Here is a 27,862-nt window from a genome sequence, read left to right as displayed (position 1 = left end):
GAGTGGATATGTATGACTGAAAGACTGAATCAACAAACAGATAGTGGCTCTGTTTAGACATCAGGTCTGTAAGTAAGTTTCCTTCAGCTTTGAGAGTACATACACATATACCCGAGCACGTCCCCTATATGCTTATCATCTCTTGGGAGTTTGAGAGAGATGAAAGAATGGAGGCAATTCTTATATAATCCTCTTCCACTCTGGCAAATGGAAAATACAATCACATACGAATTTCCCTCTGGGTTCTGTCATGCTGTTGGGGCCTAGGTAAATAGCTATTTGGAAAATCTGGATAGTCAATGTTGGATCATTGAATCCTGCCTCATTTTCCAGATGACAAAACTAATGCTAAGCACCATTAGGTAACTTGCCTAAGGCCATGCAGCTGGTGAGTGAAAAATCAGGAACTGGGTCTTCTGAGTGTCCTTCTCCACCACCCACCTACTGAGAGCAACAGAGCATCTAGAACCTGTTCTTTCTTCTCACCATTTATTTTAAGAAACAAGAATTTAGCTGAAAATGCCTGCCAATTTTCCTATAACAAGTATTGATTCTGTTGACCCGCCTACATTTAACTGAAAATTTGTACATTTATAACTTCTATCTTTTTCAGGTGCATGACATGGTAGTAATGAACAGATTATTGTATATTCATGTTCAGTATAAGTGAAGTAATTTTTGGTTTTGCCTGAAAATGTTATCGTATGAAAAACAGAACTTAACAAGATTCTGGATTTAAAATAATTTGCCATAGAAATTTAATCCAAGGATAGTATCAATATGAATTTGGGATACATGCAATGTCATTAAGCCAACTGGAAATATGATGATTTTGGAAGAACAATAAAATATCATTTTAGCTCAGAGACAAAAATCTTGAAGGGGTAAGAAGAGGTTGAGTAGATGGACATCATGGAAATCATGTATCCAAAATAAAAAGCTCTTATGCTGGGTGCAGTGGCTCACACTAGTAATCTCAACACTTTGAGAGACTGAGATGAGTGGATCACCTGAGGTCAGGAGTTCAAGACCAGCCTGGCCAACATAGTGAAACCTCGTCTCTACTAAAAATACAAAATTAGCCAGGCATGGTGGTGGGCACCTGTAATCGCAGCTACTTGGGAGGCTGAGGCAGGAGAATCCCTTGAACCCAGCAGTGGGAGAGTGCAGTAAGCCAAGACTGCGCCACCACACTACGCTGGGTGACAGAGCGAGACTGTTTAAAACAACAATAACAACAACAACAACCAAAAAAAAAAAACAAAGTAAAAAGCTCTTGAAACTCAGCCAAGAACTATAGAAATTGTCCATTTAAGTTAAGAAACTTACAGAGACTTAGATATACCATATGAGAAAATCATAAACAAAATATAGAAGCCTGAGGAAGAGATTACAAATTTTAGGGAGTCCAAGAAATAGACACTGGGACTGTATGAGGTGCATTCAGGTTTGCGTACATGTCTTCTGAACTTGGTTTACTTACCCACCCCACTTGGAGATGAGTATCCAGGAAAGAAAATGCACATTTTGCAAAACACTGAACACCTAATTCATGTCAAGCACTGTGCAAAGTATTAGGGATATAAAGACAAGAACATGGGTCCCCTTTCTTTCCCTGAGTGATGGCTGCCTGCTTTGCTGCTGTGAAATCTGGAAGGGTGGAGATATTCCTTTCTAGCTACAAAACAGGACCGCAACTCCAAACTGTCTCTTGATCAAAATATATCCTACTTAGAAACTCAGGATGGGGATTCCATAAGCAACAATGAGGGCCTTCTAAGCTTCTGGAATGTTGCTGAGGGTGCATAAACCTTACCAAGTACGAAACGTGGCCAACCGAGGGATGGGACTCATCCACTATAAGCACAAACCACATGCCCGTTCTTCAGTTTGACATCTCAGCAGTTTCTGATTCCTTCACGAGCCAAGTTAGGCATGTGGTTTGTGTTGAGTTAGGAACATAAGCCTTTGCTGGTTTTCTTTGCTGCTTTTCTTAGAAGCCCCTTCCCACACAAGTGAACATAAAATGATCAAACACAACAACTTTTAGCATGAATTTTAAAATGAATGCCAGGCGTGGCTGCTCACTTCTGTAATCTCAGTGCTTTGGGAGGCCAAGGCAGGAGGAACACTTGAGGTCAAGAGTTTGAGACCAGCGTGGGCAACATAGTGAGACTCCATCTCTACAAAATGAAATTTAAATTATCTGAGTGTGGTGGTACACACTTGTAGTCACACCTACTTGGAAGGCTGAGGTGGGAGGATTGCTTGAGTCTAGTAGTTTGAGGCTGTAGTGAGTGATGGTTGTGCCACTGCACTCCAGCCTGGGCAACAGAGTGAGACCCTGTTTCTAAACAAAAAAGAGAATGCGCTGAAAAGTGTGTGGAAAGAGGGAGGGCAGGTGCAGAAAATCAGTAGTACTGCATTTGCAGTTAGCCAAGTGTGCCAGTTTGCTGTCCTGCCTATGGGACACAGTACCAAAGCAAAGGCCAGGAGCACAGCAACCTTCTCCAGGAGGTTATTCCTACTGCTGACAGCACAGAGACAGAAAACTGCAATCAGGAGTCATATTAAAAGACTGATGGGAAAAGGAGAAGGACTCCTTTCTGTGAGATCACGTGTGTGTACTGCAGGCATACTTATCCCCTCTGTCTACGAACATAAGCACGGGTGGCACATGAGTGTGCACACAGGCAACATGCCTACAGCTTTCAAGCTTTTCTCCTAAGCAGGCAAAATTGCAAGGGAATTAAACATGGGGAAAGATCATGTTTCTCTCTGACATTTATTATAAGGAAGTCGTTCTCAAAACCAGTTGTGTACCAAAATTACCTAGGAAGCTTTTTAAAAAATACAGATGCTCTGGCCTCACCCCAGAACCTCTCTCCTGTGATGGGTTTCTGGGAACCAACAGTGTTTGGCATTTGGGAACAGCTGCTGAAGGGACAGGAGTTGTACAACCCACTTAATCACCATTTGATTCCTCCAGGACAGTACACGTGCTCTTGGCTCCAGGTTCTGCTCAGAGGAAGGCCTGATGTTTGGATAAGGGGTTTAAGAAACACTGCTTCAGAACCCTTCAAAATTTAACACTTCCATTCAGCCTGTATCAGGCAGAAGGGCCCATGGGATAAAGGCTGAGCCTCAGATTCTGGGGAAACTCTCTGGCAGGTTCTCCAGAAGAACCGCAGCTTTCCAAAGAGTATGCTAGTCTGCCTCTTTTTTCAAGTATTCTTTCTCAATTTATCTCAAGTAAAATGAACAAAAGCTAACATTTATTGAGCACTTACTATAGACCAGGCACTGAGCCACATGTCTTTGTATATTTTCATTTTATTTTTGTAGAGACAGGGTCTCACTCTGTCACTCAGGCTGGAGTGTAGTGGCATGATCTTAGCTCACTGCAGTCTTAAAACTCCTAGGCTCCAGCAATCCTCTTTCCTCAGCCTCCTGAGTAGCTGGGACTACAGGCACATGCCACCATGACTGGTTAATATTTTTTTTAAAAAAAATTTTTTTAAGAGACAGGGTCTCACTACGTTGCCAGGCTGATCTCAAACTCCAGGGCTCAAAGACAAGAGCTGCCTCGGCCTCCTGAAGTGCCGGGATTACAGCCATAAGCCACCATGCCTGTTCCTAATTGCTTTCATTTAACTGCTATAGGACAATGTGCAGAGCTGTTGCCACTCCCATTTGACAGCTGAGAAAGCTGAGGCTTGTCCACAACAAAACAGAAAGGGAGAGTCAGAAACAGGCGTCGGCCATCACACTGCGGCCCACGTGCTTGGCCGCTGGGCTACACGCCTTCCAATCAGCTCAGTCACATGCCATATACAAGAAAAAGGATGTGGGCAGAAGAAGAGGGAGTGACTTTGAATCTCCACATTAACTTCATCACCAAATAGTGGGTATTTCTTAGCATAATGGGCTGCTGCCCGTGGTGGAAAAGAATGGAAACAAAATAAAATACAGGCTACATATATGGAAAGAGGCATGTTTCCTCTTTGTTCTCATGATACCAATTCACTTCCAATAGGGGATCAGAATAATTGCTTAATTTGGGTGATTAAGAGTGCCAAGCGCTGCCTCTTTTCTTCACTCTTACTACAATGAAAAACAATCCCACATCTAAGATGCAGTGTTCACAGCCTTCTGACCCAATTTCTACTTTTTTTTTTTTTTTGAGACAGAGCCTCACCTTGTTGCCCAGGCTGGATTGCAATTGCGTGATCTTGGCTCCCTGCAACCTCTGCTTTCCAGGTTCAAGCAATTCTCCTGCCTCATCCTCCTGAGTAGCTGGAATTACAAGCACATGCCACCACGCCTGGAAATTTTTTGTATCTTTAGCAGAGATGTGGTTTCACCATGTTGGCTAGGCTGGTCCTGACCTTGTGATCCGCCCACCTCAGCCTCCCAAAGTGCTGGGATTACAGGCGTGAGCTACTGCACCTGGCCAATTTCTACTCCTTATGAACGTCCTCATGGTTCTCTGACACTAATGTGGGACGTATTCACGTGGCTGGGACGGGAGGATAAGGGAGATGCTTTGCTCAGTGTCTCAAGAAAGCCTTTTTGTGCACAAGTATGTCTCCTGCATTTAGGGAAAGCTCTGCTTTTTTAGCCCCTTTCCGAGTCACTTCCACATTAATTAGTAAGGGTATCATTTTATAAATTACAGCTTCATATCAGAGGAAAGCAGAGTTTATCTTAATTCAGTCAGCTGTGTGAAACACAGTACCCTAATTTTAGCCCACTCATTCTGCAGATCCCTATGGAGTAAGAGAATGGAAGGTCTTCCAGACAGAAACCCCAGTGGGTCCCTGACAAGTCTCACTTTTGCCTCCAACAGCATCCCTGGTGGGGCTTGCTGAAGGGATCCCAGGATACTGCGTGGCATCTTTTCCACCATTAGCAATTCAGATTTGAATGCGAATCCTCCTAGCAACACATGAAAGCAGCCCTGGTTAGCTCTGGGGCTCCGCGGCAGGCACAGGAAAGAGGTTCCTTCACAGAGGGGCCGACAGGGGCCTAGGCTGCGACAGAGCAGACATCTTGGAGGATGGTGATGGTGTTAAAGTTGGTGATAAACACCAGACAATCTAAGTCCAAAAGGGAAAGCCTGACAGTCTTAACTGCAACAGGGCCAAGCAGGGGCGAGGGCAATTAGAGTCTTGATGGCTCCTGTTGGGAGCCCTCTGGAGAGGTTGAATGGGGCAGAGCAGGGACAGATGATGTGAGCACTGGTTAGGGTGCGGCTCCCACGTAAGGCCTGCAGGACCACCACAGTCGAAAGAATCAATGGGGGTGCAGGGCAGGAGGTGCGCCAGGGATCGGAGGAACACTCCCAATGCCCCTTCCCTTCCTGCCACTGTCACCCTCGGACTTGCCTATAAACAACTAAGTATCCTCTTCATTACCCTGAAGTCAACTCGAGCTCAGCTGCCTTCCCAAAGCCATTATTCTGACACTTTGTTTCCTGCACTTGGAGATGGAAACCCAGGCAATGACTTCTCAGGAATCCAGGTGATGGGAAAGGACCTGGTAGGGTGCTCTCAGCATTGGCCCCCAATCCGTCTGACAGCCAGAGGCAGATTACTTCTAGAAATTACCAGAGTTAGGTGATCATCAAGACCCTTGGTTCCAAACAGCAGCCCCAAGGGCTCTGAGATCATTGACCTGGGATGAGGCCCAGGCACCGGAACTCATAGCAGCTCCCCTGGTGATTTGGTGTGTAGTTAATACCGAACCCACCGGTGAAGACACTGACAAGGAATACAAAACTGGCATCCTTACCACCTTCTACCACTGCTGAAGACTGGTGATGGTTTTGGAATTCATATTTCCTTTTAAGGAAAGAATGTCAGCTTGGTTGTACAACCCTGAATAAGACTTATCCTTTTGGAGAAGTAGCACAGAGTTAGAAAGTGAGACTAACCATTGCCGACAGATCTGGAATGGCCAGGAGGTACCAGCCCCTCTCTGGGTACCAGTGATGCCCACAATGTGGGAATGTGTCCTGGAGGGATCGGGGGGCCACTGACCATGCCTTAAACACTGAACCATTACTGCTGTGTGCATGTCCCTGGCACCCACTACACTGGCTGCTTCAGACATCAGAGGTCCCACTTCCAAGGAGCTAAGGCTCCCGGGGGCTGGAGGAAGGAAGCTCCTACTTGTCAGTTAAACAAAAGAATAATCCACAGCCCCCTTTCCAGTGTGTACTTTCGCTGTCATCCAACAGCCCATTACCATGTCACAGCACAGCGCACCCTTCCATAGGTCACTTTGTTTAAAATGACATGGATAATGCACATGTCAGCAAGCTGACAGTCCTGGCCGTCCTTCAGAGATAAAAACCTCAAGGCGAGAGCCGGTTCTTATCTGGGGGACATGCATTGGTCTATCATCCAAGTCAGGCAGAACATGATTTCTCCAGAGAGCACTTTTTTCATTTCCTGATTTTAAGGAAATCAAATAAGCACCATTTGTCTTCATCTGAATATGCTTGACCTGCTCAAATGATGATGTCTCGCATTTTATAACAGGCTACATATGCTGAATTCAAATTAACGACAGTACAGAACAAGGGCCTTTAGATCTCTCTTGGAGGCTGGCAGCAGAGAAGGAGGGAAAAATTCTGGGTTTGTTGGAAAGATCCCACTAAATACTAACTGCAGCATTCTGAATAAAATCCACAATAATGTAGGAGGTGAAAGAACAGGGCACAGGACAGATCCAGAAATGGGGGAAGAGGGGCTGAGTCCATTCTTTTGATGCCAAGCAGTATAGAAACCATGATATTCAGGTAACTCTTTTCGAAATACACAAAGCAGCAGTAAAAATGGAAGGAAATTTGGTTGGGGATTGGGAAAGCTAAAGAAAGACCAAACAGACAAATCATCCCTTTGCTTCAGGCAACAGAAAGCTCACTTTACCGGATTGTGATCCAATCTTCTGGAACCTCAGAAACTGGTTCCTTTTCTTGATCCATGTTGATCTGGATACACAGAGGCTGGTGCCCGTGAGCCTCGAAATAGTGCATGTACCTGCTGGAAGAACTGTCCTCCTACCTGGCCGTCCATCCAGATGAGAAGAGGGCAGTTCCCATCTGACCTCCCTTGCCCACCCATACCCCATGATGAGATTCTTAGACACATACCATTAACATTTCTATTTAGAAGGCCAATAGGTACAGAAAAGCATATGGGTAAGTAAAATAAATGCAGAAATGACATTATAAATACATACTAGTAAGTTTAATGTTCTCATCATGAATTTTTAAAAATCAGATGGTTATCAAAATAAATAATATTCTCTTTTAAAATATTTTTGGGTCTATGAGTCATCTTCCATAAAGTAAAAACTCCATGTCACATATATGTAATATCGAAGGTCTTGTTTAAAAAAAAAAAAAAGATCTGACAAATTAAACATGTCATAGTATAGGAAATGTCACTGTGTGAATAATGCCCATCTTTCCTAAAGAGAAAACGTACTGTAACCATGAAGCTGGTATCCCACCCTGCAGCTGTGTGTGGGAGGACTATGGTGTTCACAGTGTGTCATGTGCTGTGCCCACAATGGGTGAGGGGAGTCTTACCTTCTCTTCCTGGTCACTGTCACTGTCACACTGAAAGTGAAGACAAGAAAATAAGGGTTAGTGCAAGAACTGAGTATGTTTTTGCTTTTCATGTCGATTCCCTCAACCCCCATACAAAAAAAGTACATGATAAGTAAAGGAAGTAAAAAATGTCTTCCTGGAAAGAAAGAGTTCTCCAGCTCAAGTGCTAGTAAATAGCATCCAAAGCCAAATGCTATCCCGATGCAAAAAACTGTTCTGTTGATTTCATCCGATGCCTGTACTCTGTGGTTCTTCCTCAGGTCAATCACACAGTGAGCGCTTCCCTCCCACCACTGCGGAGTAGGGGCGATGCCCCTCTAGGAGTCAGCCACAGGATTAAGGCGAATCAAGATTATTCAGTGAGATTCAGAGCAAAATCAATTTCTTAACGAAGCCATTCAAACTTAAGCTAATGTGAATGGCTGTATCTTCCCTCCGGTGCTTTTCTAAAGGAAAAAGGCGCGATGGCTCATGCCTGTAATCCCAGCACTTTGGGATGCCCAGGGGGGCGGATCACCTGAGGTCAGGTGTTTGAGACCAGCCTAGCCAACATGGTGAAACCCTGTCTCTACTAAAAATACCAAAAATTAGCCAGGCGTACTGGTGAGTGCCTGTAATCCTAGCTACTCAGGAGGCTGAGACAGGACAATCACTTGAACCCAGGAGGTGGAGGTTGCAGTGAGCCAAGACTGTGCCACTGTACTCCAGCCTGGGCAACAACAGCAAAACTCCATCTCAAAAAATAAAAAAATAAAGGAAAAGCGGTAAACCTCTGGGCATTGTAGTCACTCATTTGAACTCTGAAGGAAACAGAACATAATGGCCAAGGCCCACCAGTTGTGATGGCTGCCTTTTCCAGTTTAGAGGCCCAGAAAAAAGAGGTCAGGGTAGTAAATAAAATATATGTGCAAAAAATATGCTTTAGGGTCACAGACTCAGACCCTATCAAACAGATCCCAAATTCCAATCGTTTGGTTTGGGTTAAGCAGAGAATGATCATTAATAATTAACTGCAATCTTTAAGTTTCTCATTATAAGTAAAGGAAAAAAGAACAGAACTTAAAAAAAATGAAGTGTTTTGTTAATTCAATATTCATGAAAATATTCAAAATGAAAAATGAAAAACTGGGGGATGTGTTTTGCTAGAGTAAAGCTCATCAGGTAAATATATCCATTCATTCACTCAACAGCCCTCGATAAGGAACTGCTAAGCTAGACCAAAGTTCACCTGAGATACAGGCCTGGCCCTAAAGGAGCCTTCTGTGTAGCAGTAAGACATGAAGCTGGGACACAGACACTAGCAGGGGTGTGGCATGATCAGAGCTGCTTCCATGAGGATGACTTTCTGTGGGACTGTGGATAGAGTGCACAGTGGGGAACAACAGGTCACAGGGAGAGCGGTTTGGCAGCCATTCCACTGTCTAACCCGGGGTGGTTCAGGAAGGGAGAAGCAGATGGTGGAGCAATTCTGAAGGTAGAACCAACAGGATCGGATAACACACGGCTATGGAAGCAAGTAACAGGTATGCATCTAGGATGATGCCAAGGATTTTTAGTGTGGTCACCTGGACATGCGAGTTGGCGCAGCTTTAAACAGAAATGGGAAATAAATTTGTGCGTAGGGCAGCACTGCTGGTTAGAGCCCCACAGCCATTCACAACTCCCTTCTCCCTAGTCTGTACCTTCTCCTGACACTTTGAGGTTAAAAATGCCAGGTATTTTCTTTCCCGATTTCTATTGCAGCTAAAGGTGACCGTAAGACCCATCTTTGGCCAATGAGATTCTGAAGTCTGCTGAGGCTGAGGTCTCTAGAAACAATTTTGTTTCCCCAGTAAACAAAACAAAAAAAGAAAAGAAGGAACCACCTGCCTCTGGCCTTCGAATGTGAATGTATAAGGATGTGATGTCTGGATATGTAGCAGCCATTTTGCAAAAATGAGGCAAAAAGACTCAGTACAAAAGCAACAGAGTGGGGCCAAGGGAAAAAAGCCTGACACAATTGGACTGCTGAACCCATCTCAGAGCAGCCTGCCTCAGGACTTTCTTGATTCAGAAAACACCAAGTTACCTTATTGTTTAAGCTCCTATCAGACTGTTTTTGATGGGAAGTAACAAGACATCTATCCAATTGGACTTCTTGCTATTATGAGACAACCTGGGGACTACTTCTTTCTAGACTAAGCACTCTGTACTAAAAGCACATAGGACCTTCTATCACAGTCTTATAGACTGAAGGATCAGAACACTTTCTCTTCTCCCATTGGCTCCTCAGTGCCACAGGGTAGTCAGATATTCAGTGACAGTGATTTCACCAAGTGCAATGCCTCATTTCTGACCCAGCTTCCAACCTTAGATTGTCTACATTTATATTCTTTTACCTGATGAGTGGTTTCTTTATTATAATACGTCAAATGAGTTGAGAAAGAAAGTGGATGAGATAAAGACTTTGAATGCCTATAACCACAGGGGGGTGAAGAAGAATAGTGCCCTGCTTGTGTGATCTCTCCATTGCCTTAATTAAGCCCTCCTTGAGGTTCTAAGATTCGGCACATTTTCGAGAATGACAACGCTCAATTCAGGAGGGATGTGGAAGACAGAAGAGCATTTTGCCAGGCAGGCTCATGTTCCCAGATGTCCACAGTGCTCCGTATGAGGTATATCAGTGACAGCTGAAGGCTGTGGCATGGCCTTTGCCCACCTCCCCAGGGTTCTGGTGTGCAGGGAGGAGAAGGAGTGCAGCAGTTGGGAAAGAACCACCACTGTGCCTCCTGTCCTAACAGCAGTATGTCCCTGGGAATGGTTATTTCTATCTAAGTGTTAAGCTTCCTGCTTTCCAACAGTCCAGTTCTAATTTCAAGGTCCACTTAATTCTCCATCAAGTAATTACTGATATACCCAGAAGCACCTTGTCTCCAGAGTTAAGCATATGGTGAAGAACTGAGACCTACTGGTATCCATTATGGAAGCAGCACGGATGCCAAGCCGATTAAAAATGCTCAGGCTCCCCACACAACATGCCGGGTGAGTGACAGCTCCTCGACGAGGCCAGTCGTGGAGTCTGCCAAAACAGTCTCTGCTGCACTGGGGTCCACATGGTGCGCTGAGAAAACAGTTCCATTTCTGGTATTAAATTCCCATACTGACCCAAGGACTTTGCCTTGAGCTCAGCAGGAGCGCACCATCCAATTTACAGCTCCACTCTCTGGAGCCTCGAGTGCCAGCCCCTGGCAGAGACGAATGATGGTCAACCCCTCCAGCTCATAAATTATGCAAAGGCAATAAATGCACTCAGCAAACAGTGCCTAACGTTTGCCTTGCCCGGATCCTAACACACTCTGTAAAAAGCCAGAAGCTTGACACATACAAGAGGTCTATTCCACTCATAAAGGGGGTTTGTTGACAACCCCAGACGGAAAGCGAGCCACAGTCCTAAGGAGTCTTTCTGCTTCACTGGCAGCAGTTTATGGGCCTGCTTTATGAAAAAGGGAGGCTGTTTATAGAGTCAGTGTGGGTAGAATTCATGGTCTCAAATTCACATTTAATACACTGTACAGCTTTCACACCCTAAGTTCAATACACTGTGGATTTTTTTTTTTTTTTTTTTTTTTTTTTTTGCCAAATGATTCTTGGTCTTCAAAGGTTAAAGGAAGAAGTGTCTGCTTCCCGATCCCTAGATACCCACTCCAATTTATAAGAGTTCACACTGAGCCACCTCCCAACACAGGTTTCTGTTCCGCATGAGGCTGGGAAATGGAAAAGGCATGTCAGATGTGGAGACGGGGTCCCAGCTGATTTGACCATTTTAAGCATTCTGACGTCGCGGTCCTGCTCTGGTTTATTAGCAAACAGGTTGCATACTAACTACCAGCTTGAGGTGATGGAGTACTCTCCATGACAAGATTTCAGAGCCTGCTGTGAAAAGCTAAAAATATTTCCCTCCATTATAAAAGCAAGAAATGAAAAGAGACAAAAAAAAAAAAAAATCAACAACAAAACAAAAACAACTAGGTCTTATAATAATGACAGTAAGAATTCCTGGTCACCTGGCCTTCAAAGACACGACCTGAACCATCACAGACAAAAGGAGGGAAAGGGAGGTCTGCACACCAGACCACAGGCCTCGAATGCACAATCAGGAAGGGACTAGTTCCTAACCCGAGTCCCTCCAGCCATCCCGATATAGTATCCACTCAACTCCGTCTTCACTGCCTCTTCCCCTGGTTTCAGGAATTAACAGTGAACTGCTCGAGGCACGGTCTTCATTTCCCAGACAAGTCTTTTTTTTTTTTTTTTTTTTTGAGATGGAGTTTCGCTCTTGTTACCCAGGCTGGAGTGCAATGGCATGATCTCGGCTCACCGCAACCTCCGCCTTCCGGGTTCAGGCAATTCTCCTGCCTCAGCCTCCTGAGTAGCTGGGATTACAGGCACGCACCACCATGCCCAGCTAATTTTTTTTGTATTTTTAGTAGAGACGGGGTTTCACCATGTTGACCAGGTTGGTCTCGATCTCTCGACCTTGTGATCCACCCGCCTCGGCCTCCCAAAGTGCTGGGATTACAGGCTTGAGCCACCGCGCCAGGCCCCCCAGACAAGTCTTAACCCTTCAACAACCCACCCACCCACCCACCCAATCTTTCTCCTTCTGAAAATACATATTTACTGGGTACATTTTTAAAAATATTACCCATAAATCTCCAATCCTGAGGTAAATTCTGTTAATATATTTGTGTCTTTCCAGTCTTAAGGGTATAATCCCTCTTATCTTTCAAACATACGTTTTAAGAAATAAAAATGAACTCCTACCATTTTGTAACCTGCTGTGGTTTTCACGTAACACGTCAAATATTTTAGTTTAATCAGTAAAATTTATCCTGTAACATCACTTTAAAAAATGGCTACACTGCAATCTGCTGTGTGGATTGTAACATAATCTAATAAAGAAATTCCCCAGTGCTGGGTATTTAGATTGTTTCTATTGCACATCCCAGAATTTTTCCCTTCGTACCCATTTGCCGATATTGCCGTTTGCGAGTATCTTTTCAAGGCCCTTCCTTTTCTGCATATTCTTTAATGCCATTGTCTCCCCAGAGTGGCATCTGGAGCTCTATTGTTTCTATGTGACTTCCAAGGGAGTCCTTAAAGATTCCCCTGGTCCCTTCTACCATGTATATGCTGAAACTCAAAAATCTCTATACCCACACTTGCCAGCTGTGTAACTTTAGAAAAGTTATTTAAACTCTCTGGGCCTTAGTTTACTTCTCTGTGAAATATGGCTAATAAAAGCATTTTCCAGTAAGAAAAGGAGAGTGCGTTAATCCACGTAAACAACTTGGTGCATGCTACCGAGTACGTGCAGATGATAAATGCTAACTATTACTAAGCTTCTGTTTGCTACGTGCCCCCTCTTGAAGTGCGGTGAACACCTCAGACTCAAGTATCCATCTAAATCTGGACTCAACATCTTGCTCACCTGAAACTGCCCCTCGCCCATGCTGCCCTTGGTAATAGCATCACCAAGCAATCACTCAACTGCATAAGTGAAGAGCCTTATCCTTGACCCCAGCCTTGAGCGGACTTATCTTCCTCTCTCACCCACATTATTGATTCTACTTTCTAACTCTCTATCCCTGGGGCTGTGGTTACTGCTTTAGTTCAGGGTTTTAGTTTGTCATTACAGGAGGATAATGACTGCTTTCCAAGGTCTATGGTCTCTTCCTTTTCTAATCCAAGTCCTTATTGAGCAGAGTGGATTTCCTAAATTTCTATGTGATGCGGATGCTTCACAAGGAAGTCTTCATAGGAAGACTCTTCACATTCTGTGTCTAATCCCCCTCCACTCCCAAACCCCAACCACTCTCTTAATACAACGCTTTTTAAGCTTTCTGTGGCGAAGAGCCATTTGTTTTTGTTTTGCTTTCTTTAATTTCTAACACATTACGACAAATATTTTTGTAAAATATAATAAAAAGTCAAATTCTTGAAAAATGAAAAAGATATATAAAATACATTTTTTTAAAAGTTATTAGATTTATGAAACATAAAATTATGCTACTAAGTTACTCTAAAAGTTTCCCAGAGCAGACTGCCCATATACTAATCTCACAGCAGGCTGGCTGCGAACAGCTTGTGGCCTGGCCCTGGTCGGCACCCTGGGTTGAACAGCACTGTCCTAATATACCTGGCTCCAGCCACGCCCACTCACACTCAGTCACGCCCTCAGGCATCTGCACTTAACAATTCCTGACATTCACCTTCAAAACACAGTTCCCTTTTTGAACCGTCCAATACGCTTCCAGAAAGACTGAATTGGTGCTATCTCCATCCTTTACAAAACTGTACGGCAGCTGTTTGCCACAACAGTCCTTCCTATTAGAGAATGAGTGCCATGCAGGTAAGGACAGAGCCTTGCTTCCTCCAGGCCTTGGGACACACGAGGTGCTCAATTATACTAGCAAGTCAATCTCATTCTTCTGGCAAATTGTTCCAGCAGCGGTTGATTCCATGCAGCATAAGCAAAGTGTGACTTAAGAGGTGACTCCAAAAGAAATTACAGGAAACACTAACACGACTGCTAAATGCAGAGAGATGTATGTGTGAACCTACTGAGTAGGGTTAAAATTGTTAGCAGAGCCTAGAGTTGGGGCCCAGAAGAAAATGTCTTCCATTAAAAGGCTCAGAAAAGATGTGATTATGACTTTATTACACTTCTTCAAAAGCAAACGTTTTCCATTTTCATTTGTGAATCTCAGTATCTGCGTTTTAAGACGCTGGTCCAAATTGAAATAAGTCAAGGTCTCTGACATCTCTCTTTCTCATTCAGAATGTAGGAACAAGATGGAATTCTAGGTACCTCGTGATGGAATGCATTCTTAAGCAGAGAGTGGCAATCATTGAATATATCACATACAATGACATTGAGGAGGGCACTGCTCTCTATTCTGCTCAATGGACCTTGCTGGAGCAGTTATTTCGTATCTCAAATCCATTTATCATTGCCACCAAAGATGTCAGGGCTGAATACCACTGCTGAACAAAGTTATTTTATTCTTGTTTCTGCCTAAAGGAAATGAGAGGAAAATGAGGGAGAACCCCAACTTGTAAACTACAGTATCTAACATCAAGTATAATTTAACTTGCCAGTGACAACAAATCGATTCCCCTTTGGGGCAGGCGGTTTATTTAAGCCCTTAAAGACATCCCTCACCTAAAAGCAATTTCAGAAGAAACCACCTGCAGAAAACATGACACTTATTTTCTTATTTAAAGAAGTAAGATAGCAGCATGGTGACTTAAAACATGTTCACCATCCCCTGCACAGATGCCCAATCCTTTGCTCACGTAAAAATGAGCTGCCATTTTGTGCCACGTATGGCAGCTCTAATGTTGTCTGTTTTTTATCAATCCACAAAGCCCCAATTTCACATTGTTTACATTGTTCTCATATTGGTTTTGAACTAAGTGAAATTTAAAGCTATCGGGTCCCTAGGAATTAAAACATTTTTAAACCTGAAAATGTTCTTACTGAGACCGTATTCTTACTGACTGTAAAATAATGCCATTGACTTCTCCCCTCTGTCTTGACAGTAACTATGCCTGATAAAATCAAATAGCTCAGATAAAATGAAAGCCTAATTAAAAGATTCCTGTTCCAAACAATAGTTTACAAGAAGAAAGCTTTTGGCAATCACCTAATGAGCCCATTTGAAAATAATATGAGGTCTACCAATCTTCAATTGTTCAGGAGATACAACAGAGAATCAACTCTCAGAAGCCTCTGGAATTCAGTACTAATAACCTAGCATTCCTGAATGGAGATTTCTCAGAATCTCACATTTTTGCAAGTTATCAGTTTGAACTGGCCAGAGTTCAAATAACCACTGTGATCTAAGGGGGCAAAGGGAACACTTCTTATTCTCCTTCCAGTGTCCCAGATGATCACACACTTTCATTCAATCAACAACTTCAGGTAACAACTATGTGCTGGGTTCATTCTACCACCCATTAGAAGTGCAAACGTACTGACAGAAATCGGGTTGTCCAAAGTTGAAGTTTTAAAGCTCACAAATTAAATTCTATTTTTTTTCACTTTGAAATCTAGGTATATTTAATAAAACCATTTGTATGCTGTAAATTTCCACAGATCATTAAAGTATTGTTGGGTTTTTGGAAGTGGAGTTGGAAGTGAATATTTCACGAATCTTTGGGGAGTTCAGCTTCTTTTCCCCTAAGAAAGGAAGTCACATTTTGCCAAGTATAAATATACATAAACCCCAAAGATGAAATTTACTTAAAACCCAGAGTCCACAAACCTCAGTGGTTGCCAAACTCAGAAAAATAAATCTCTTGTCCAAAGGTAAAACTGACAGTCTGGGGGCCGGTGATTTGTAAATGATCTCTTTTAAGCTTAAGCAACAGATCCTTTGCTTCTCTGTCATTGATTTACTGATTCTAAGTCATCAATAGCATTAATCCATACTTGCCTGGGGACCTATTACAAATGACTTTGAAGATGGTGTGAAGCCAGAGTTGATTATGAGAACACCGTGTTACTATCAGAAAGACATCTCTGCCTGTGTTCTTCAGCAGAATTCTATTTGTGACCCCTTTGTAATAGGGCAATTTTCCCTTCCCATATATAGTTTCTAGTTGTTTTGGGTGGGGCCTGAGCCCCCACCCCCAGATTTGCTTCTAGTAACGCTGGGTTCTTTTTGGAGTCCTGTGTAAGCTAATGAAACCCAAATTTGCTGATGAGTAAAAAGGAAAAGTATGTTATGGGTTAAAATAATACAAGAGTCTATTTTTTCCGCTGTGTTGTGATCCATAGAAATCACCCTGAGCCTTTCCCCTTTCTTCTCTGCCTGGGAAGCCAATTGCTTTGATTGCAGTGATATGAGCTAGCTAAAATGACTTGCCCTTGCTTGTGAGGCAAATGGAACATGCTAATAGAACTTATCGCATTACCCGATGCAAAAGTGCCATAGCTCATTACTTTAAGATAAAAGGATATCATTGCAGACGGCAAGCAGAATTGACTTTCTGAGGCCCGACTTGATGATGATTTAATCAACTGCTCTCTTTCACTTCTCATCTCTGTGCCTGTCGGTTTCACAGGTGCCGTTAAATGAGACACTCAGAAAGTGAGCGGAGGGAAAGAAATTGCTGTCATTACTTTTCAAGAAAGGAGATATGCAAATTTTCGACAGAAAGATTGCGTTCATAATGGGCCTGGTAAAATACAAGGATCATGCTTGACAGGTGAGGGCAAGCCATTTGTATGTCCTTAAAGCACAGCAACCGTCCTCGTTTAGAAATGTGCTCGGTAAGACAAACTACAAATGAGAGGCAAGGCGGGGCCAGGGGAGAGGAGGGGTAGAATCGCAGAGGGCTGGTTGAAGCTGGTCTACATTCTAGAAAAGAGGAGGGTGCTTAAGACTCAGGAAACCAAAGCCAGAGGAACAGATAACAAAGCCTGTTAGCTCTCAATGTGAACCAAAATGCCAACAGCTCTTGAAACGACCACATCATTCTTCAAATATAACTACAGAGCCAGATTGCCTGGGTGCAAAGCCTGGCTGTACTGTGTATCATCTGTGAAACCTGTGGCAAGGAACTTAACTTCTCTGCGCTTCAGTTTTCTCATCTATTAAATGGGTCTATTGATAGTATGTACCTCACAGTGTTGCTAAGGATATTAATTGTGTTAATATATAATAATTTGTATTAAGTACATATATAATAAACAGAAAAATGTCTAGAACAGTGCCTGACACATAGGAAGCACTCAATAGATGTTAGAAACCATCCATCCATCCATCCATCCATCCATTCTTCAGTAAGACTGATTTGTTTTTAAAGCATACATGAGCCAGGTGGTAGAAATCTACCTGGCTCTAGTTTATATAGGATAGAATTCAAGACTTATGATTTCACATCCATAAGTCTTGCATAAACATTTCACTGATTCAACATATACAAGTCTTGCTCCCAAGGCAGGCAGTGAGCTCTTCAGAAAGTGCAGGCTGGTTGTTCCTGGAATCATCACAGGGCCTAGTGCATTACTGAGGACCCTCAAAGATGCTCAATAATAATTTGATGGGTTATGGATTCCTCCTCCCTCCCTCCTTCCACTCATTCCACATTATCTGATGCTACCTGTAGTCCTCTAGCCCTGTGAGGAATCTCCTCTCGGACTAGAACATGTCTGAGTTTAGCTGGGAATCTCAAGAGATCACCGTGTGCCTATCTATCCTGGGGAAGGAGAGGTGCAGCTGGCAGGAATGGCCAGTCTGGCTTGAGTCCCCTTCAGGAAGGCAGAAAGAATCTGAATAGATTACAAGATCAGGGTAGTACGAACAGAGGTGTTTTTCATCCACTTTGTCTTCAATAGGTTCTATTTTTCTCCAACATTCAAAGTAAAAGCATCTTTCTTAAAGTGCTTGTAACTCAAGTTCTTTTTCCCCAGGTAGTGAAGCTGCTGCAACCATTCTTCCTTCCACCACTAAGGTTGTGAGATACTGAAGGTAGCTACGGTTTTCCGTGCTAAGTGTCACCTACATGATTCAATTCCCAGCTAAAAGGACAATGTGAGTCTTAAGCTAAAGAGGAGATGAGGTATCCATGATGGCAGGGCAGCCCGGAGCACTCTATTCTGGAAAAGTCTGGTTGTGGAAGTGCACTGCACATCTTTCAGGGTTCCTCCACAGGAACAACTGCAGAGCATGTTTTCCTCTAGAAACGCCAGCCAACAGCTGGCATTCATTTAAAAAGACTCCTGGGGCCAGGCACAACGGTTCATGCCTGCAATCCCAGCACTTTGGGAGACTGAGGTGGGATGATCGCTTGAGCTCAGAAGTTTGAGACCAGCCTGGGCAACATAGCAAGACCCCTGTCTCTGCAAAAAAATTAAAAATTAGCAGGTGTGGTCATGCATGTCTGTGGTCCCAGCTACTTGGGAGGCTTAAGCCTAGAAGGTCAAGGCTATAGTGAGCTGTGATCATGTCACTGTGCTAGAGCCAGGGTGACAGAGGGAGATCCCGTCTAAAACAAACAAACAAACAAAGCATACCGCTCTCAAAGAAATAAGCAACAAGAAGAATCTTCCAGGTAACTAATAGTTTTACTTCACTGATTAAAAAAAAAAAAACAACAACAAAGCAAGACACTTTAGGACTGAATCCTTCCAGAACAGCCCTAGAATGAAGTATTATATTACCACCCCACCGCTTTAGAGATGAGAAGGTAAGTAAGGCTTCCAATGACAGAGATGGTACTCGAACCCAGTTATGTCCTTCCAAGTTTATGTTCTTAGGCAGTATAACAAACCATCTCACACTCTCTCACACACTATACAAAGAAATTACTTGAAAACATTTTCCTGATTGATTGCTTGGCGAAGTACAGAGGCAAGCTGAAACTGAGAAGAGATTGCAGTGCCTACAAGCAGCAGCGAATGCAGCCAATCAGCCATATTTCTATTCCACGGAAGACAGCTTTCCCCTAAGAGGGACCGAGCACAGTCCCTGGCTCACTGGAAGTGCTCCTTTAATCTGAGGCTGACCTAGGTTCAAATTCTCGCCCCTCCACTTAATAGTCATGCCATGTTAGGAAAGGAACTTAACTCTTAGAGTCTACCTTTCTTAACCAGTAAACGGCGATGATACGCACCTCACAGGATTTTTGTGAGAATTAAATCAGTTTAGGCATGTGAAGGCGGCCAGAAAGACACACCAACACTTTCATTTTTCCAGTTATTTCCATGAAAGATATGCTATATCACACACAACTACAGGGTAACTTACTAATTATTTCAATGTTGGGTTGAATTTTTGTACCATTTTATTGCTAGCGGGGAAATCATATATTGCAAAGACTTCTGCTCGGGATGTGTTTAAAGACGCGACACTGCGCTACACGAAAACAAAACAACCCAAACAAACAAAACCAAACACCACCATTCCCTCTCAAAGAAGCGAGCAACAAGAAGAATCTCCCAGGTAACTCACAGTTTTATTCCACTGGTTTTTTGGTAAAAAAAAAAAACCCAACAAAGCAAGACACTTTAGAACTGAAATTTTGAAGTGTTCCTTTAGGTTCTTGACGCCCACTTTTTCGGGGGGAGGGAACGGATGTAGCTTGGACTTATTCTTCAAACAGTTACCTGCATAGAGGGACTCAAGTAAAATGCACAGATACAAGATGTGGAGTTTAAATTTGTCAGTTATGCTATGCATACTGCATATGGGCTCTGACATTATTAAAATGTTCAATATTGGAAAAATAAATAAAAAATTCTGTCTGTACAGACAGAATGGATATCAAAAACACCAGGTGATTACTGCTATAACTAAGATGCAAGATACTTTAAACTTTGTCTAGCGATTGTGACCAGTCAGAATTAGGAGATACTTTGATAGCCCTACTCACCGAGATTACTTATCTTAAGGATTGATTTACCAAAATCAACCAAGAGAGTAATCTTCCCAAGACATAAAACTTTCCAGAAGTAACTGCAAAAATGGGGAGAATTAACTAAAGCATCTGGCACTCAGTAGGCACTCCAGAGTCCAAAAGACCATCACCCTTTTGGGACACATGGAAATGACTATTCCTCTTCCACATGGAAGCTTTCCGGGGCTCTGACTTCTCTGAACCTTAGCTGTTGCTTTCTAGCACCTCCAACACTGTTGGTTAGTTTCCTTGACAATGTCTTAGCTCATACCTTGCTCCACCTGAAGCTGGTACCTACAAGATGCTCAATACATATAGGTGAAAGAAGCAGTAAATTACAGTAGCAAAATACTTGAGGGAAGATATCATGGAAAATGTCTAAGTGAAGAGATCAAGAAAGAGACAGTGGTTGGTGGCATGATCACTAAAAGATCTGAAAGTGGTAGGTAGGTGGCTATGAAAAAGATGGAGATATACATATATATTTGAGACAGAGTCTCATTCTGTCACCCAGGCTGGAGCATGGTGGTGTGATCTTGGCTCACTGTAACTTCCACCTCCTGGGTTCAAGCGATTCACCTGCCTCAGCCCCCTGAGTAGTTGGGACTACAGGTGTGCGTCACCACGCCTGGCTCATGTTTTGTATTTTTAGTACAGACAGGGTTTCACCAGGTTGGTCAGGCTGGTCTTGAATTCCTGACCTCAGGTGATCCACTCACCTCAGCCTCCCATAAGTGCTGGGATGACAGGTGTGAGCCGACATGGATGTAATTTTGAGGTAAGAGTAAATCCTAAGAAAGTAACAGCATGCACTTGGAGAAATCAGATCATAAGATTACTCTTTTATGACAATCAGGAAACTCAAGATAAAAAAATATATATTTCCTTTCACATTTGATTCACTTCAAGCCAACTAGAGCAACTGGAATTGAGCCGGAAGAGGGACAATGGTGCTCTCATATTGCTGAGACATAATGGCCACATGATTAACTTCTCGCCAACCAGATTTCCCCTTTTGTTTTTTAACAAATGCAAGACAGTGAGAAGCTTGGCTAAAGGAATATAAATATGGCTTGAGATCATGAGAATGGTTCAAGAAGAGCCAAAGACACCTTAGGCTACTGTCACATAGGACCCTAAGCTAATTCCTTTTTCTTCTTCTCTTTATTGGGTATCTGCCTTCACTTTTGCCCGTTGTAGAATTCCTCATATTGATAACAGAGATTTTCAATTAAATTGTACCCGACAACAGTCTTTATTTTAGGATGGCTTGAAAACCTAGTTTTCTATATCATAAACAAGGAAGGGTAGGATTACTATAAATTGTCTGCAAGAAAATACAAATTGTCAAGATAAAAACACCCACTGGTTTGCCAGTCTCAAGTTTCCTGTTTTGACATACTATATGCAGTAATTTGGTATCCACGATCTCTTATTAGAAAATGAATGTGCTATTTTTCTGAATGCTGCAATTACAATAATTGAATTTAAAATGGGGATTGAGTTTCTCTATTTGGAGGAAAAGAATAATTGTGTATTTCTGATTAAAATCAAGGGGACTGAAAGAGGTTGTACGAATGCCAGCTTCAGTCTCCCTGAGTGACTCCTCATCCGGGCAGAAAAGCAGTTAGCCAGAGAAAAGACACATTCAAATGCGAGTGGAGAAACGGACCAGCGCCTCAGCGGCGGGCACTGTCTCCGGCCTCATTTGCTTTGTCTCCTGGCCTTCAGTCACAACACCCCTGTGACAGAGGCAATCAGAGCTGCCTGGCATTGCTACATTTTAAATGGCAGCCATGCTGGAGTTCCCCACTGGGTCAAAAATTAAGAGTTAAAATACAAGGAAAACAAACATCTCTTTGTGTTGAAAACGCCTGTCCGCCTTTAGACTGCCAACATTTTGGGGTAGTTTTGACTTCTGCCCTGGAGAATCTCTTTTCTGGGTAGGGAAAATGTAATGGCAGCAGGGTGGGAGGTGAGAGAAAATAATTAAGACTATTTTCTAAATACCTTTTATTGTTTTACTAAAAAATTACATTAAAAACCACCTTTAAGGTTCAGATGTAGGAAAGAAAAAGGAATGAAGAGGGCTATCCTACCTTCCTATGCCTTTTTATTTTATTTTTGGTGGTATCTTTCAGTCTTCTAAAACCCCCATTTCGCTAAAGGTGAAGGTGAAATGTAGTCTCACAATTCCTCCTAAATGTTCTTCAAAATATAGCTTCCTAAGAAAAGAGACAATTTTTCTAGCACAGAGTGAGCCTGGGATTTTTTTTATGGGATACTGTTTACTATTTTTTTGTGGCTTCATTGAGATATAATTGACACTGGTAAAAGTCACACATTTAAAACGCACCATTTGACAGGTTTTCACATATATGTATACACCTGTGAATCCATCACCACGATCAAGACAGGGACCCCGTCCATCCCTCCCCAGAGCTTCTGTCCCTCTCTCAGGCCCCTCCCCATATCACTGATGTGCCTTCTGTCACTATGTATTTGTAGGTATTTTCTGAAATTTTATATAAATGGAACCACACTGTATGCACTCTTTTTGCCTGGTTTCTATCATTCACTGCTTACTCTTTGACAACTAATTAAAAAGGAGCCTCCTAGCTCCAAGGCAAAAGGCAACCTTCAGAGGCTGCCTCGGCCAGAGTTTATTGTTATCCCCCAGGAACAGAACCGATTACTTGGTCTTACTTTATTCTTAGGCTTTATTATGTACTTCAGTAATCAATAAGCACTTCTATGGCAGAGGGTTTATTTTACCCTATAAATCCAAGGAGGAGAGAATGATATTAAGACATCAGTATGGATGGGCTCTGCTGCTCGGTAACACTATGAGGAGAACACAAGCAACAGATTTAAATCTAAGAAGGTTACAGAGCAGTCACAGCTCCTGGCTGGATGGCAGGGATCATAAAAGACTCAGGCAAGATCTACAGCAACGTCACTGTAAACCAATGGGATTCTCAGAGCAAAAAACCCAAACCGAACAAGCACGCTCGTTGTCTGCCCTGAAAGAATTACAAGTGCTGGCTTGAGTAGAATGTGAAGAGTCCCACTAAAAAATACAAAATATTTCTTAACAGAACAAAAAGGTAGAGAACAAATACTGATTTCAGGCTGACTGTGTAGAAAGCCTTGCTCTGGTTTAGAAAGAAGCTCACTCCGTAGCCACCTCATCGCCCCAGGAGACCTTTAATTCTCTCCCCAGCAACTCCTCGCCCCAGGGCTCCGAGATAATTATCACTGGAGCATCTTTTCTCTAGCCAGCCCTTGGAGACTCATCCTTCCTTTCAGAAGCAAAGAGGTCAATTCACGGAAGAGGAAATATAAATGGCTAATAAACGTATGAAAAAAATGTTCCACTTCACTAGTAATCAAAGAAATGCAGATTAAAAAGAGATATATTTCTCTTCATCAATCAAATTAGAAAAAAACATGTAAATGCTGACATGCAGTGTTGGCAAGGCTGTCGTGAGGCAGACACTCGTATAATTCTGGAGGAATGTCAATTTCTATTTGGAAAATAATTTTGCAATATGCATCAAGAGCCTTCACATTTTCCATACTGTCTAGCTCAACTATTCTCACAAAGGAACAAAAATGTCTATAAGAATTTGTTTAAAAATTTCATTATGGAATTAGGAAGTGACCCAATAATCCATTATTTATATGGCTACTGTCAACACATAGCAAGAGCCAGGAAATCTGCTTAGATAGACTTTTCATACATTCACATTTTTAACCGTACAGCAAACTCCCCCTCCTCACCCCCGCATATGTGTAGGTTTCAAGTTTTCCAATTTTACATTGAAAGAAGGGCCCTTAAAGACATTAAGCAACTTGTCAAGAGTCATAAATCTGTAAGAGGAAGATCTGGCCATTTGAATACTGGTGTTTCTGAATCTCTGCACTAACCCAGTACACAGACCTCATAAACCTAAATGTTGCCAAATTGGGGAACAGGTCAAGGTGCCAGTGTCGTGTTCACCCATCAAATTGAAGTTTATAAAGAATTTTGCTGAAATGGAAAAGTGATCACAGTCATAGAGAAGTTTTAAAAAAATCCTATTAGGTTGGCACGAAAGTAATGGCAGAAACTGGAATCACTTTTGCACCAACCTAACAGAAGTGACCTTGGGTGAGTTACATATCCTCCCACGGGTTCCATTTCTTTCTTTCTTTTCTTTCTTTCTTTTTCTTTCTTTCTTTCTTTCTTTCCTTCTTTCTCTCTCTCTCTCTCTCTCTCTCTCTCTCTCTCTTTTTTTTTTGAGACAGTCTTGCTCTGTCGCCAGGCTGGAATGCAGTGGTACGATCTCTGCACACCGCAACCTCTGTCTCCTGAGTTCAAGCGATTCTCCTGCCTCCGCCTCCTGAGTAGCTGGAACTACAGGCAGACACCACTACGCCCAGCTAATCTTTCATATTTTAGTAGAGATGGGGGTCTCCCAATGTTGGCAGGATGGTCTTGATCGCCTGACCTCATGATCCGCCCACCTCAGCCTCCCCAAAGTGCTGAGATTACAGGTGTGAGCCACTGTGCCCAGCCCAATTATTTTTTTAATCAATAAAACAAGGGTGATAGTAACTACCTCTCAACGTAGCAGTAAGAAGAAAATACATTAAAAAATGCTACTTTCATTATTACTACTACAATGAAGGAAAGAAGACACGTATAGTTATATATACAATATGACTTTAAAATTGCTAAGCACACATATAGAAAGAAAAAAAAAGACTGGAAAAAATGCACCAAACACTTTATTTCAGAGTGATGAAGAGCTTGGGTAATTTTTATTTTCAACTTTACACTGACTGTCATTTTTATCTCTAATGATTACATATTATTTTTCAGTTAGAGGAGAAAAAGATACACACGCACAATGACATAAACGTCACCCATGTGATGGAGTCCGGGAGGTTCCCATGGTTGCTGATCTTCAGAGGCCATCGATGGCAAAGAACAATCCCATTGTTCTCAGATCAGATTTCTCTGCTCAGAGGCTTCAACTGATGAGGCATCTCTGGTGCACCATGTCTCCAGCTGTGACTCTCTTGTCCCGCTCACAAGATGAGATATCTCTGGTGCAGCATGTCTCAGCTGTGACTCTTGTCCCGCTCACAAGATGGAAAGACAGGTGTTTCTATTTGGGTTCCGCCACTTAACAGCAGAAGCTGGGGAAGTTACTGCACCTTACTGTGGCTTTGTTTTCTCGTCCATAAAATGGGAATAATAACATGGAGCCCCTAGATTTGTGTGGATATTAAGTGAGGAAATTAATGCATTTAAGGGATTTAACAGTTCTCCGCCATGGTAAATGCCCATACATGCTTATCCTCATCACTGCTATTATCTAGGCTAGTCTAGTCTTAGTGTTCTATGAAAGTGTGCCACCAGGCCAGAAACAGTGGCTCATGCCTGTAATCCCAGAACTTTGGGAGGCCGAGGGGAGAGAATTCCTTAAGCCCTGGAGCTCAAGATCAGCCAGGGCAACATGGTAAGACTGTTCACACACACACACACACACACACACACACACACCCCACACATACGTGTAAAATAAGAGAGTTAGCCATCAAGCTTGGGTGACAGATCCCAAAAAACACAAGTGCCCCCAGTAACTACCCTGTGCACCCCAAATCCCAGGGAGGCCCAAACGATCCTTAGCCTCCAAGGAGCTTGCCTCCTTTTCAGGTGGTGCCTTGGAAGAAGCGGGCAGGCCAAACAACAGTGGTAAGGGCCCAGTGTTTCTGCCAGGAGGTGAGAAAACAGGAGCACAGGCACAAGGTCCTCTGGACTTTGCAGCTTGTCTGACATGCCCTTCAAGATAGGAGAAAAGCAGACGGTCATAATGAGAGGCCCCAGGCTCAAAGGCTTCCATGGGATGAAAGGAACAGAAGAGGAAACCCCAACCTACCACGCCATCTCAGGCCGAAAAGCTTATCCTCCACAGTTCAGATAATGCACACAGAAGGCAGCTCACGCCTGTCTCCCATTTGGAGAAACAGCTATTTCCAAAGCTTCTGAACCACACTCCACTGTGCCTTGGAAAAGGAACATGTAAGTAACGGTTTGCAAGCTGCCAAGAGCGTGGGTTTCACAGCGCACATTGCAAAGCTCACGCCTGTCACTGCAAGACGACGAGTGTGCTCTCCAAGTCTCTCTCTCCTCTTCTAGATCTTAAAGGGTTACGCCTGGAAATTGCCTCGCTGTGCTTCTGGGACAGTATGAAGGATGACTGCCATTGCCACGGTCAGCTATGACAGCGCCAATTTGATGTGCTGCCATCAAGGGCCTTCTAAGAGCTGAGCGCCCTGATGGTTTTGTGATGCGAATAGTCACATTGCAAAATGGTTTTCCTCTCCCGCTGCCTCTGCCTCCATCTGCTGCTGGGCTAAAGGCACAGCCGGCTGCCTGCCTGTCACAGCATGTATTAAAATTAGCTGGGGAGGAGGCACTCAGTTGTGCTAATTACATTTTAATCATTGGAAATGTGTTGGCAAATCAAGCCTTGATTGCCATCTCGGAGTCTGTCTCCTCCAGCAGAGTGGAGGGGCTGTCTGCATTCGGCAGGGCCTGCTGGGCTTTCTCCTTTCACAGAAGATAGACTGGGGGCCCTGCTGGCCCACCACTGAGACCGCTTTGGCACATTATTAAAAAGCCACAAGGCTTGTTTCAAATCATCCCTGTGTGAGACCCGCTCATTCTCACTTCCCTGGGCATTCCAGCAACTTGGTACTTTTAACTAGAGCTTTAGTGGGCTGCTGTACCTTGCAGGCTCAGAGTGTGTGTGTCGGAAGAGGGGGGCAGGGGCGCAGGAGGCTGCAATCATGTCTTCCCAGCACCTGGGATCAAGACAGGGCCTGCTGACATAAGGCACTGTCCCCTAAGAGTGGACTGTGACCACAGCAGGCGCTGTATCAGCAGGGCTGTGGTAGCACCTGGGATGAGACTGTAGGCGAGAGAAGATATTTTGTAGGCCGTTGTGGGTTGCTGGATGGGTTCATGGAGCTGAAGATCATTGCTTCTTCCTGGAGTTAGGGAGCTAATAGTGAATTGAGCTCTTGTGTTCCAAGAGGCAGGAAAATCCAAGGATAGCCCCTTTTCAAGCAATCAATGCCTGCTACTGCTGCCAGGTGCCAGAAGCCAAGAGCACTGAGCTTGGTCAAGGCCCATTCAAAAGAGCCCACCTAGAGCAAGCTGCTTGTTCTCACTCACCAAAATGGGCTGAGGGTGCAATCATTCACATTAGAGGTGCTCACTAGTGGGGGGACTTCCTGTTTCCTGGGGGCCTGTTACACACAGGACACAGAAAGAGAGTCCAGATAATATAAAATATGAAACACATTTATCTCCTAAGTGTGATGGGTTGCTGTGGGTTGTGCTATTGAAGGCATATACTATGGAAGGTCTGATTATATTTAATCAGACTGGAAAATGACAAATCACATATATCTTCCTTTGTAAAAACTTGCTCCTGTACCATAAATTACAGATTATATTACAGTGTCTAAGAGAAAATCTGAGTGAGAAAAAAGACATCTGCATGACAGCACAAACTAAAACCTTACAATAACATATGAAAGCACTAGCCATGGACAAAAGATCCACAGAGCCACTCTAACCACAGAACCGTTCTTGAGTGGGAAAGAAGGAATTCTCTGTCACATATAAGGTTCAAAGAAAAGCAGATTTCAAAGTGAAGCTTCACAGAGGTCCGAAAGTATCAGGGCAGAGCTCAGCCATTGGCACTGAATGAGGACAACGACATTCATTTCTGG

At 43.2% G+C, this 27,862-nt stretch overlaps 1 protein-coding gene across 5 annotated transcripts in view; it reads right to left on the bottom strand.

The window, feature by feature from the left end:
• AUTS2 (activator of transcription and developmental regulator AUTS2) overlaps positions 1 to 27,862 on the bottom strand; it is a 1,213,422-nt gene that overhangs the window by 339,194 nt on the left and 846,366 nt on the right. For all 5 annotated transcript variants that reach the window (XM_074390595.1, XM_039460391.2, XM_039460392.2 and 2 more), the window contains one exon: positions 7,601 to 7,630. In XM_074390595.1, the coding sequence (XP_074246696.1) occupies positions 7,601 to 7,630 (30 nt within the window). The remainder of the gene's footprint in view (positions 1 to 7,600; positions 7,631 to 27,862) is intronic.

The sequence above is a fragment of the Saimiri boliviensis genome, chromosome 20 (assembly GCF_048565385.1).
Source record: "Saimiri boliviensis isolate mSaiBol1 chromosome 20, mSaiBol1.pri, whole genome shotgun sequence".
NCBI classification, from domain to species: Eukaryota; Metazoa; Chordata; class Mammalia; order Primates; family Cebidae; genus Saimiri; species Saimiri boliviensis.
This window is presented reverse-complemented; position numbering and strand designations above follow the sequence as displayed.